The sequence below is a fragment of the Agelaius tricolor genome, unplaced genomic scaffold (genome assembly GCF_023055355.1).
Source record: "Agelaius tricolor isolate 1412-34295 unplaced genomic scaffold, bAgeTri1.0.p SCAF_8, whole genome shotgun sequence".
Lineage (NCBI taxonomy): Eukaryota > Metazoa > Chordata > Aves > Passeriformes > Icteridae > Agelaius > Agelaius tricolor.
In genome coordinates this window covers 34248420-34262268 of record NW_027269268.1, presented here as the reverse complement: position 1 = coordinate 34262268, position 13849 = coordinate 34248420, and the positions used below count along the sequence as shown (strand labels likewise).

The following is a 13849-nucleotide window of genomic DNA, read 5'->3' as shown; positions in this document are numbered from 1 at the left end:
GAATAAGGCACAGTGAAAAAAATAAATTGTACTCAGTGTACTAAGGGCAGTATTTTCTCAAGTTCTGCCCCCACCTGCCATTGCTGTGGCAGATTTGTCACTAAGACAATAGAAAGCATCTTGTCAACAGCAAGACTGCCAATATTGTGATGACTATCCAGACATGATACCTGAGTTCAGAAAAATAGGACATTTGTTAAAAGTATAATAAAAATTACAATAAATTAACTTCTTTATTAACTGCAGAATTGCAGTAGAGATTGATAATATATATTCACACAGAGAGCTTCCATCAAACTGTTGTAGATTGTTTTCAAAGTAATTTCCTTTGTGGCTATACAGTCAAGTAGCTCATCATAGAAATGGGAGAAAGATTCTGCTCTAAAAGGCAGTCTTACACTCACCTCCTTCACTCACTCAGTATTATCCAGAACTTTGGTATGGGGGAATGTGCTGGATATAACAAAATTACTTTTATTGAAACATCTTTATTTTGATGCTTTTCCAATTATTTAGCTCCATTTCTAGATTACAGACAGATTAATGGATCATTGAAAAGGATTCATGTATCTTTTTTTTTCTTTAGCAAAATACATTAGTATAAGTCCTAATATGGGAGAGATGAAGACTAACTACTTTCCATGTTGCACCAGTAGAATGTTTCTCTAACAGGATCGATTATGAGGCCTATGTGAATGCTAAATGCTTTTCCTTTAGAAACTCAGTGTAATGGAAATGCTGAAAATGCTGGGGGTTTTTGACAAGGGACCATCCCCACCAAATGAAAGTCATATCTACGATACCAGCTTCACTGAAATAGCAATCCTGAGTGTGTTATCCAAGCCCAGTCCCCTGAAGGACTAACTGCTCCCTGTGAGGGGAAGAGGAGGGCCAGGCACTGACCTCTCCCCTGTGGTGACAGGGACAGGGCCTGAAGCTGCATCAGGGCAGGTTTAGGTTGGATATTAGGAAAAGTGTTTCATCCAGAGAGTGGTTGGAACAGGCTCCCCAGGGAAGCGGTCACAGCACCAAGCCTGACAGAGCTCAAGAAGTGTTTGGAAAACACTGTCACATGGTGTGACTCTTGGGGTGTCCTGTGCAGGGCCAGAGCTGGATATCTTAAAGAGTCGCTTCCTACTCAGCATATTCTGTGATTCTCTTTAACTTCAGTTAAATATCAAGCACAGTGCACAGGCTTTTATGCACAACTATAGTTTTTTAAATGCCAAACCCTCTGTTTATATTTTTTCCCCCAAAGTAAAGTATAAAGAACCTAGATGCGTAAACTCCATCTAACTGCCACAAGTTAAGGAGCAAAACACACCATAGGTGGACAGGAACAGAGCAGTCGAAACTGCACCAAACGAGGGCAAGAGCTGATCCTCGTCCACCTTAGGGTTTCGACATGATTTTACTTGTCTTCCATTCAGGCAAAACCATTTATAGAGTTCATCGCCGTTTTCGTATTTTATTTTGTAAGAAAAACACGCTCAGCGATTCCCCGCCAACCGCACAACAGCGCTGGACGCGCCCCAGCCCCAGTCATGGGGCGGGGCCGTGCCCTTAGTGGAAAACTACCGCTCCCAGGAAGCACCTCCGCCGGCTCTGGGGCGCCGCGCTCCCTGCACAATGCACCTTGGGAGTTGGAGTTTCTTCGCCCACCGCTCTTCTCCCCACCGCCCCGGCGGTTGCGCGGGGGATTCTCGGGCGCTCTGCGGTGCGGGTCGGGGGGGGGGGCGCGCGCAGTGCGGAAGGGCATGGGCGGGCGGAGGTTACCAGGTAACGGTGAGTGTCTGTCTGTCCGTCTGTGTCTGTATCCCTCCGCCTGGAACCGCCCCCCGCGCCCCCGGCGGAGTGGCGGCCAAGATGGCGGCGGTGGCTGAGGCAGGAGCGTCGTGAGCGCCTCCGCCAGCCCGGTCCCACCGCGTCGGGCGAAGCGAGGCCGCGCCGCTCCTCCGCCGCCCGAAGGCGAAACGTTCGTCCGGGCAGCCCGGGCCCCGCGAGTGGCGGCCGGCGGTGGAGGAGGAGCTGGGCCGAGTGACCTCCCCTCCGGCGCGGGGTGAGCCGCCTTCTCCTGCCCCTGGCGCGGCGCGCTGCCCCTTCCCCGTCCCTTTCCCCTGGTGGCGGCGGGGCCGCGCTGGTGCTGTGGGGCAGGGCGGCGGCCCACCAGGGTGGGGGCTTGGAGCAGGCAGTGGGCTCGGAGGCAGGTGCGGGGCGGCGGGGAAACCGTGCGGGAGCGGCGGGCTGTGCGGGCCGCGCCCCTCGCACAGGGCAGGGCGCGTTATTCGCTCTCCAAGGAGACGCCGCCGCGTTCGCGGCAGTGGAGGCGCCTTGAGCAGAGCCCGCCTACCCACGCAGCCCGCGGCGCCCGGGCTTTGGCGCCGGGAAGGAGCGGGATCTCTGCCCGCCGCCCCCGGGCCGGGAGCGCCTGGCCCGCCTCAGGCAGTGAGCGGTGCGGCCGGCAGAGCCGCCGGGCCATCGCTCGCTCCGGAGCCGGCCCCGCTGGCGGCGACGAGACCTGCCGGGCCTGCGCTCGGCGCCTGCCGTTGGCATCGGAGCGGGTCGGGACGGCGGAGGCTGCGGGCGCTGGGGAGGCCCCGGCGCTGGAAGCTGTGAGTGCCGGACACACCGCCCATAGCTGGGGTGTGTGAGTGTGCGGCTCCTGTGAGCGCTGGCCGGTGCGGCGGGAGAGGATTTGCTCTGCTGACTGCTCCTGTGTCATGATACTGTATGGTTTGCTTTTACGGAGTTAATGCCCAGGGAGGAGTGCACGTCTTAAAAAGCTAAACTTAAAAGGAATTATTTGGCCCCATTTTCAGCCTTTATGGTGCTTTGATGGCTTTTTGTGACTTTCTCTTTTCCGTTTAATTTTTTTTGATTGTCAGAAGTTTCCTCTCTGCAGTATTAGGTGCTCCAGAGAGCTCCTGCATTCACATGAATGCTACGGGAAAAAAATCTCAAGAGCATCTTTACTGTAGAAAAAGCCTTTTGAAGTACATACCTTTGTTTTGTTTGTGTGTTAAGTAGTGTTTCTTCTGTGCAATCTACACGTTGCCGATACATGTGCAGAATGTTTTGACTCTTGTCTTACGTGTTTTGCTTACAATTCTGCATGTTATCTGAGGATATTATTTCTGTAGAAGGTATAGTTGAACGTCGTATTTTTTTCTCAAATCCCTGGTAAATGTTGTAAGGCAGCAGGCACATGCCTAAAAGCTTTTGTACAGATGCTATGACTTGCAAGAACCTGAAATTAGGAATTGGTTGCTGTAGGTAGATAGACAGGTAGATAGTGGGAAGATAACAAAGGTTTTAGAAGAGGATTTTTTGTAGAAATAGCTGGTAAAATGAAAACAAATAAAAAATGTATATTGGTGAAATGTGTATGTGGAGGTGGAAAGAACAGCTTCATGTGAAAGAAACAGAAACCTAGCTGAACCTCTCTGTGTTTTTCAACTGAGATAAAGAGGTAATATACCATCAGAGCTCTCTGATCTTAAACTTGCTTGATTACAATTACAGTTCATTTGGAGGTATCAAAGACTATAATATTAATATTTAGAAACTTTCTTTTTGGTAAGGGGCTGGTTCTGTTGGGACACTTTAAATTCCACTTGCTGGAAACAATGAAGATACTGTTATTTTTGAGCCGTGTTTGTCAGGGCATGTTGATGTATGCTGGGTCTCCTTGCTTGAGAGTCCTGTAATTCACAATATTCCATCTGGGGCTGTGAAATTACTTCGGAGGTAATGGAGTCTCCTACAGCAAAGATATTTGAGAACAGGTTTTGTGAAAGTTTTAGAAAAAGTAAATGTGAGTAGTTACTTGTATTATGTAGAGATGAATGCTGCCACTTCTTCTTACAGTGGAAGATAGGGAAAAACTACTTTTGCTATGGTTTTAGTAGAATTATATAACGTGATGATGAGGAAACAGCTTAGAGAATTGGACTGTAAACCCAGATGGCCTCTAATCTTCCTCATAATGCTCAGTGACATAGGTCAGGATACAGTGTCTGTTGAAATGTTGGGTCTTACACATCTGCAAATCCGAGCAGTTTATCTGTAACTGGAGATAGTTCATTAAAATCATGGCTGCTTTTGAACTGATAACTATGCATTTGCTTTGGATGCTTGTAAGTTTTAGCATGAGCTTCCCTGTGAACTTTTTATAGGATGTACTCTCTGGTAGCATGGCCTAGTGGGCATTTCTGTTGGGATGAAGAAGGGAGTATGAGTCCTTGTGCAGGGACAGTAGGGCAGAGTTCCCAGGGCAGAGGCAGTTGCACCTGTTCTGTGTGTGTTGTGGTTGTGGTTTAGAGATGCAGAAGAGGAATGACTCCAAACTGTTACCGTGACCTAGGCTGGCACACTGCCGAGTGGAGATGTGGTTATGGTGTAAGGAGCATGCCTGCTAGATCCCATTGCCTTTATGATTTAGTAATTGGCTGTGTTTGCATAGGAATACTGCCTGGTAAGTGTGCCTCTTGAGAGGGCTGTACTGTGTGATTTTGATTGAATCCTATACCTAAGCAAGATAGATGTACTAGGACAGCTTTTAAACTTAGTTCAAGATTTCTGTTTTCCTTTCTGGAACTGATATTAATAAAAAACAACTTAAAAAACAACTTTAATATTAATAAATATTAATAATATTAATTTATTAATAATATTAATAAAAACACCTTAAAACTGCTTAAGTACTTTGTATTCTTTAGTTTTGGGTGATTTCTTCACCTGCACGCTGTGAAAAGATAGTTGCAGTAAAATGTTGAGAAAGTGGTTCCTATCAGCTTCTATATTTATATTTTTTCAGTTAAGCTTAGGGTTATGTTCTAACATAGTGGTGGAAATGAGCTGGAAAAAGTAAATCTCTGCAAGACTGCTTTTCTTCTGCATCTGTTACAGTTGTTCTTAGTTAAATTTTGTAACTTTCTGCAGTGGAATTGTGCCAGCAGCACTTAGCAAATATAGTTAGTTGCATATTCTTCACCTTTTGGAACAGGCTAATCTAGTTTTACTCTCATAAAGGAATACTTTTTCTGATCTTTCAGCTTTAACAATTTTTTTTAATTCTAATGTCAAAATAAGAAGAGAAAATGAAAACGTCAAACATTTAAGTTACTTTATGTTGCACAGAGTGACACTGATGGAGAGCAGCTAAGCTCTGTGAAACTCACGGTTTTGTTTGGTTTTGGTAGAATCTGTAATGTTAGTGGCAGGTCATTCACTGCTTAAATAGCTTAATGTGTGGTAATGAAAGTAAAAATCCTTTTACTGACGTCTGTCTTCCGTGTATTTTTTCAAGTGTGTCATTCAGTACTCTGTTTTCAGTATCTCAGTATTAAAATGGATGTGAAAGTTTGACATACTGGGTCTCCAGTCACTTACTGTATCAAATAGACATCGCCCTGGGCCTGGAAGTGTAGGCTATATGAATTACAAAGCAGCCTTTCTGAGCACTGTAGAGTTTGTTTTAAAGTAAGGACAATTGAAGCCCTCAGAAAACCCCCAAATCTTTCTTTCACAGATCAGAGATTAAAAAGCCCTGAACTCACAACTACTATTTCTTATTTTTTTAATGTCAGTTTCTGTGTTCTTCTCATTGATACATTTCTAGTTACAAAGCGTAGTAAATGGGGAGTTTAGTTTCCTAAACAGCTTTGTGTTTTCATCATATAATGAATATGTAGTTGTCTTCTCAGATCATGAATCTTTAAAATTTTCTATGTAAACTGATTTTAATACAGCACATTTCTTTCAACTCCTTATAGATTGCTTTTATTGATCACTTGTCATGGCAGCAGGAGGTGGTCCCTTTGAAGAAGGCATGAATGACCAGGACTTGCCCAGCTGGAGCAATGAGAGCCTTGACGACCGGCTGAACAACACGGTAAAATTCTTCTTTTCTTTTTGTTGCCATTTGATGCTGGACATTAGAATTACCAGCTAGATTCTGTTAGTGGCAGGTAACGATGCCAACCCCTAAGCCTCATCATGCATGGCTTTGCATCCAGTGCAGCTTTACTTGGAAAACCTGAGGTAGATGTAAGGAAGCAATGGGTATAATTCAGAGATTGTGAGGTCTGTAGGGGTATTTATGGCAAGCGTTTGGGGTAAATAGAGTAGCTAGACACAAAAGCATTGTAGGTGACAGGAAAGTGAAAGCTGTTTAAAATAGCTTTCACTAAGAGTTTAAAATGTTCTGAACTCCTGAAAGTGAAGTCCCCAGCAAAGAAGAAAAATACAACTTGAGCTCCATTTGAAGTTAATTTAATGCATTTAGGATGAAATGGATTTAAAATTTCCTGATAAGCTATTTTTAATTATGCAGTGGAGAAAATTTTATTTTATAAAGTGACATTTGCTCTAGAAAACTTAGTGCTTACTTCAATGTGGCTTGCTATTTTTACTTCTAAAATGGAAGTAAACTCTCTCACAGAATGCTTTTTGTCTGGGTGGATAACAAATACCATTTTTTTTCTCTCTCCTACCCCTTAAGGACTGGGGAGGTCAACAGAAGAAAGCAAACAGATCTTCAGAGAAAAACAAGAAAAAGCTTAGTGGGGAAGGTGAAACAAGACTTACTAATGACATATCTCCAGAATCTTCACCTGGAATGGAACGACGGAAGACCAGAACTTCTCATAGCTTTCCTCATGCTCGATACATGACTCAGATGTCTGTTCCAGAGCAGGCTGAACTAGAAAGGCTTAAACAAAGAATAAACTTCAGTGATCTCGATCAGGTTTGTGTGAATACTGGCTCCCACTAGAAATGTGACTCCAAAATGTATTCAGTTATCGCTTAATAAAGTGACAGATGAGTACAGAATCCTTTCATAAGTGATCAAGGTAAAAAAAAAAACAAACCTATAGCCACCATGACAACCAAATCAAAATTTTGGTTTTGAACTTCAGGAAATAAGAGAAAGTTCAGGACTATGGCTTTCCTCTGTTTGTGTGATAGCTGTCTTCACTTTCTTGCTCTCAGCCATTATAAAATTCCTGTGTCCTCAGAGCAGTATTTCTTACTCATCATACTTGTATACTACCTGAAAATAGCTGTTACTTTATTTTGAAAATCTGTTCTCAAACTGCCAGTTTGTGATCCTGAACATAGTTACCCTTGCAGATTAAGCAGAGGAGTATAGTTAAAAACTGCTCCTCAGTAGAGCAGAGAATTCAATGGCACAAATTCTTGAGCCAAAACTACTTTTTTGGAAATACAGCACATTCATCCTTCCCTTTTCCAAAGCTAAGGAAAAGTATGAGGGATTGAGTCTTTTGGAACAAGGTATAAATTTGTGCTAACAATTTCAGAACAGAAATTGTTCATCATTACTAAAGGTTGTTGCTAACTTCTTTGGTTATGATGGTTCTTTCCAGTGTGATTCATTGTGTTGACTTACAGTTTAAAGGCTGGGCAAAACTTCCTCCTCAAATGTATGTTAGGGCAATGTGTTGCTATTCACAAGGCTTTAAAGAAAAGCTGAAGTTTTGAGGTATTATGTTCTGCATAGGAATATGTTACTCTTTTATTACTATTCTTTTCTCAAATGTACCTGGAGAAGTAGACTGCCTTTTGCTACAGTAAAAGTCGAGTTCACAGCAAAAAAGGAACTAAATGCTGAGAAACTACAAAATGTTTTTGGTTCTCATTGTTCTGGGAGGATGGATTTGCTTTCTGAAAACTTTATGACAAAAAAATTATTGGCACTGTCTTCAGCTAACTTTTGGCCCATTGGTGACTGATTAGGTAACTTTAAAATCAGTCTAATAATACTGTAGGAATAGTAATACAAGCAGGGAAACGAAGCAGTGTTGAGAACATAGTGGATGAAAAAATAAAGCAATTTTTCTTTCTTTTTTTTGTATATAGAGAAGCATTGGAAGTGATTCACAAGGCAGGGCAACGGCTGCTAATAACAAACGTCAACTTAATGAGAACAAAAAACCATTCAACTTCTTGTCACTACAGATTAACACTAACAAAAGCAAAGATCCTGCCTCAGGTTCCCAAAAAAAGGAAGGTGGGGTATCAGCGCAATGTAAAGAGTTGTTTGGAGCTGCTCTAAGCAAGGATTTCCTGCAAAATTGTCAAGCATCTGCTCAAGAAGATGGAAGAGGAGAACAAACGATGGATAGTAGCCAGGTATTTACACAGCCTATAAAGTCTACAAAATATTGACTCTTAATCTTCAGTGCTGCTTTCTAAATTTCTTCAAAGTATAAATTCTTATTGGAAATATTTAACTTCTACTCTTCTGAAACGTGAAGAAAACATGAAACCAGACTTAATACTACTGTTCTTTAGAAATCTGCTTGTTGGTAGCAGAAATAATAATAATTTTCATTTTAGAGGTTGGTTCCCTTTTATGTGGCTCCAGAAAGTGCTCTCACAGTTGACTGTTTTCCTGTATTGATGAGCTCAGTTTTGTTTTAGCCTGTGTTGACCAGAAGCCCTGTGCTTCAGCCTTGCAACTTCCCGCATGCATAAATCTGTCCTTATAAAGGCTGTCGACTTTTAACCACTTGTGGAAGAGTGCTCAGAGGAGTGAAAGTACTAACCTTCCTCCCTTTCATTGCTCCTTTGCTGCTGCTGTCACTGTGTCTTGTGCATTGAATACATTGCAGTTGTAGCTGAATGCATTCAGTAACTTCAGTGTCTTTGCAGATTGTGAGCAGACTAGTTCAGATTCGCGACTATATTGCTAAGGCCAGCTCCATGCGGGATGATCTTGTAGAGAAAAATGAAAGATCGGCCAATGTTGAGCGTTTATCGCACCTTATAGATGACCTTAAAGAGCAGGAGAAATCCTATCTGAAATTTTTGCAAAAGATGCTTGTAAGTTTGAGAACATAATATGTTTGTTTCTGCACTGTAAGCTTTTTTTAGGAGTTGTCCGTTTATGTTTTGATGGTGCTACTGAGGGTGTTGATTTTGGTATGTAGTACCTTCCATAATTCATTTTTACTGCCCCCTTATATAGCTTTTGATTTGTGCCAATGAAATATTTCAGGCTAGAGAAAATGAGGAGGATGATGTTCGGACTATAGATTCAGCTGTGGGATCTGGTTCTGTAGGTGAGAGCACATCGCTAAACATTGATGTGCAGTCTGAGGCTTCAGATACCACGGTAAGCTGCCTTTTAGCAATTAAGGTAGAAATTAGGGCTTTATTTTGGTTTTTTCATGGGTCTTACGATAGTGTCATAATCTGCAGTTCAATTTCAAAATAGTAAATCCCCAAGCACTCCATTCAGGAGGTGTCCATGCATGTGTGGATTTATTTTTTTAATATGAGAAAAAAGTAATGATTCTGTCACAACGCAATCTGAAGAATCTTTTAAATATTTATTCTTTCTTCAAAGTACAATGAAGAGTTGAATGTGTACTTTGGCAGAGAACTCACTCACTTGTTGTAGGAAGAAATACCTTTATATACAATTTTTCATCTCTAGGATTGTTTCTGTTAGTGGGGAAAGTTTTTGGGTATTGGGTGAGGGGGGAGTTAAAAATGTATCATTAGTGGGCCATTGTCCAAGCATCTTTCTAGTGACAAGATAGAAGTATTGACCTAACACAGAAGTTTCTCTCATTTTTGGGAAGATGGGCACCTCCTCAGAAAATGTGTTCTGAATTTAGTGCTGAGATGAACAGTCCAAGCTTCCTTTCTATTTATAAAAGTTTTTTTTTAACGTGGTAAACATATCTTGTAGTAGATACAAAGGCATTTTAATAACTTAAGTTTTGTGTCCTCGATTCTATTACACTGAGGAAAAGTACCAGAGAGCAGGTACTCTTTTTGGCCGGCGGGTTAGCACACTGAATGTCCTATGGATAAGGAGAATTTACCTGCTTGGAAATAAAACAGTTAAAACATTAAGAAGCTTTTGTAATTATTTTTAGCTTTATAAGAACCCTTTCTATGTCTGTAAGGAAATTTAATGATAGACATGGAAGATGCACTTTTAACTTTAAAAAAATTAAATTTGGAAAATGCAGAAAAAGACAGGTATGTTTTTTAAGAAGTGTCCATGTAAACTTGCAGTTTTCTCAATATTTGCAAAGTTTGTGCTGAGTTTTTTGTTTGGCTCTTAATTTTGCATCTAAGCTCTCTCATGCAGCTTGGATGTTTTACATGCAGAGTGCATACTTCTGGTCGTATAATGTTGATTGCTGTATGGAGCTTTATTGTTGTGCAAATTCTAAGAATGACTAAAATTGTCTTCACTCTTTAGTAGATGTTATTAGATACTAGTTTTCATTATTTGACAAGTTAAAGTGGGTAGGTTTGTAACTTAAAAATGTATGCTAAGTTGGAGCGCATTTTCAAATTCTAACATACTGAACTATTCAATATAGGAGGTATCTTTTAGTTTGAGTTGTCGGCCCCGCATTGAGGACAAACTAGGGAATTCAGCTGCACGAGAACAGGTTACAGACATTGATGTTACACCAAGCCCTAAAGGGAAAAGAGAGAGAGCTGCTCTGAATGACAGGGAAATCTGGCCTTGTGGGATTAATAGCCAGGATCATGGATTGCTTTCAAAGGTACACTTCAAAATGTTACTTTAGCCTCAAATAGGGTTTATACTGGCTAGTCTTCCCCATTCCCCCACCTCCCTTATTAATTGCTTCAAATGTACTTGTTACTTACAGTGAATGTTCCCACTGGATTGCTTATCTGTATCCAGCTGTCTTTTCATTAATTAGTCTTCTGGGCCTCAAATATTTTTTCTTTGAATAGAAATGTTTCACAATTTTTTCTTCTGAATTGTTAGCATTGAAAGTTAGAATTGATGTAACTCTGTACAGCAGGTTTTATGATTTTACGTTGATCATCCTTCTAAGTTTTGTTGTTCCCTTCTTGGGAAAACATGTTGTAAATGTGACTTTAAGACACTTGTCATGGTTACAATAATAGTCTGCCAATGCACATTTAAACTAATACCAAATACAGAAGACGAATTAGAAATTAATAGCCTTAACTTGTTCCACGAGTGTTCTTCTGTAGCTGTTGATACCAATATTTAGTTGGAAGGAGGAAAACTTTCAAAACGTCTTGAAAAGTTTCTAAAGCGTCTTTTTTTACCCATTATGAGCTTGTCTATGTTGTTGTCCTTCCTATGACTTAATTTTTAAAAAGTCTTCCATCATTTTTTTCCCCAAAAAATAAGAGACTTAAATGTTTTGTCAAGCTTACTAGTCTAAATATAGAACTAAGTTTGAAAGATTTGTTAAATGCAGTTTTCATGAATTCAAGCAAATCTGGTACTTTAGATAAAGCCTGGATTATTTCGTGGGTGAGTGAGGTTGATACATATACCCTTGTTCCCTTTCTTCCCCTTGTTCCTTCCTGTGCTGATTTCAGTGTGATCTATTTGGACTCTACTCTGCTGTTTATATGAAAGGTGAGGGTTAAACAGCAATCATCAGTGTTAGTTGCAGTGCATCTTTTACTGACACTTTGAGGAGTTTAGAATTCTGGATGTTTTCAGCTTTCTCTACTGGAAAGTTGAGCATTCCTTAGTACCCAGAACTAGTTCATAAGATGCCTGCTTCTAGTCTGACATTTGATGCGGAATACTTTGACTGAATTTTCTACTTTGCAAACTTAATACTATTATGGATTGAAGATTATGCTTTCAATTTAGTAGTGTTCTTTGTAGATGCTTGTTATTTTCCATTATTTCATGTGCAAAGTGACATAATGCAAATTCAGACAGGATCAGCATATTAACTAATGTCTCATTAAAATACTTCATTTGAGTAAAAGTTTTGATGCAAATCTCCAGCTCCTAATTAGCATTGGATGAGGAAAATGTCTGAGCTCAGCCTGCTTTCCTTCTTTCAGAACTATTTCAAAATATTTTTGAAAACAATGTAGACAGGGTTCTATGCATGTTTTTGTTACGAAATTGATTTACCCAAATCTGGTATATTCTAGTATCAATGCCATAAATACAGCACATAGAACTAAACACATTATGGGTTAGAAATGAGATAGTGCCCAAAGTGTTGTTCTGAAAATTTTAGAGATTTTAGGCCAGTAAATCAGTTGATATCTTGTGTTTTATATAGCTCCATGATGCAATGCCTTACCTTGCTTACCTTTAGCAGTCTTAAGGTTAATACCCTCTGTTATGATTTAAAAGACAGAGGCAGGCTTTGGTTAGTCTTTGGGTCACATTAGGGCAGCTGACTGGCTTTGTAAAGAAAAAGAAAACTTAAACCCTCTGGAGCTATAAGCACCTTTTGGTGGTACAGGTTTCTTCCTGTTTGGTGTCTGAGGTCTTTTTTTAAATAAAGGACTATCAGAAAGATGGAGCTGTTTCATTTTTACTTTTTTCCGTTAACCAGGCTGTTAATTTATATGCAAGTTGTTCTTGCTTTGAGACTTCTTTTACTGGTTCTCAACAGATGAATGGTTGTAGTTATGGTAATGTTGCTCCATCTCTTTCAGGCCAGAGATCCTCAACAGGAAGCTAAAGAAGAGTTGGAGAACTTGAAGAAACAGCATGATTTATTGAAAAGGATGCTACAACAGCAGGAGGAACTAAAGGCTCTTCAAGGAAGACAGGCAGCTCTTCTTGCTTTGCAGCATAAAGCAGAGCAAGCCATTGCTGTCCTGGATGATTCTGGTATGTGGAATGGTGGTGTCTCTTATAGCATGTTAGCATGCTGACTGAATGACTAAAGCTGGAATTGTGAAATATGCATTAAAAAGGCTTTTTTTATTTCAAAGCCTCTGTTTCTGAAGAGTTGACAATGTAACATTATAAAATGATGTGTTATTTAAAAACCCGGCGCTGGTTACTGTGGTTTACCTGTAAAATCCTAAAAGCATGAGTTTTTCTTCTAAGAGTTGGCCTACTCAATGATAAGATTCAAATTCAACTTATGGCAAAATAAATGTTTTTGAAATTTGAAAACAGTGAAACTTTACTATGTGTGTAATGAAGGCATAATCTCTGGGGAAAATAAATAATATTTGTGTTTGACTTTCTTATGAGCTGTTGGTTTGTATTTGGGGGGAAAATAGAATCATTTGGATCTTTCAACTGCCAATCTTTCAAACAATTTAGTATTGTTTGTGTATGAACTTTGAGGCAAAAGCAAAAAGCTTTCTTTTAAATTTATTTCTCTCATAAAGCTTCTTGAAGAACAAGCTTCTAAGACACCATTTACAGATGTAAATATTGCAATTTACACCAATATGAAAGCTTGGTGTACTGTTAATTTATTATTTTGAGAAAGTGAAATTACCTGCACTGTTGTTAGTTTAACTATATTAAATAATTGCAGTTTTATTTCTAATAAATTTCTATCAGCCTTGGACAAATGGGTTGTTTTCATTTTGCTCTGACCTTTTTAGCAAAACACAGAGCAAGGCTAAAGTAATTTTGTATGGTCCCTTACAAAGCAGCTCTGAGTTGTCTTGTTAGTATTTTTGTAGCATAAGTCATCTTTCAAGAGTAAAGCTGGTGGAAAATTAAAAATTAAAAATTAATGCTGTATTTTTAGAGGGTCAGTATGTTGATGTTGCTAAACCACATGTTTAAATAGCCTTTATTTTATTTCTGTGGAAAAATATTTATATTTTCCCCTTTTTCTGTATGCCCAGTTGTAACAGAAACTACAGGTAGTGTTTCAGGAGTGAGTCTTACATCAGAACTGAATGAAGAATTGAATGACTTAATTCAACGCTTTCACAACCAACTTCATGATTCTCAGGTTAGTCCTGAGATTGTACTGTATAGATTTTGCCATTATCAGTTTTTATTCTATTTAACAGTGCAGTTCAATGTTTGTCTTGCTCATCTGTGTGTATTTGCTAGTGAAGT

General features: G+C 40.1%; 1 protein-coding gene across 16 annotated transcripts in view; it reads left to right on the top strand.

Moving 5' to 3' along the window:
- The first annotated feature begins 1760 nt into the window (after positions 1-1760).
- PCM1 (pericentriolar material 1) overlaps positions 1761-13849 on the top strand; it is a 40753-nt gene continuing 28664 nt past the window's right edge. For 9 of the 16 annotated variants that reach the window (XM_071432273.1, XM_071432270.1, XM_071432267.1 and 6 more), the window contains exons 1-8: positions 1921-2059; positions 5775-5893; positions 6503-6748; positions 7882-8154; positions 8677-8847; positions 10368-10556; positions 12469-12646; positions 13630-13739. In XM_071432273.1, coding sequence (XP_071288374.1) covers positions 5798-5893; positions 6503-6748; positions 7882-8154; positions 8677-8847; positions 10368-10556; positions 12469-12646; positions 13630-13739 — 1263 coding nt within the window. In that variant the 5' untranslated portion in view covers positions 1921-2059; positions 5775-5797. The other 7 variants (XM_071432278.1, XM_071432276.1, XM_071432279.1 and 4 more) reach the window with 5 other exon arrangements.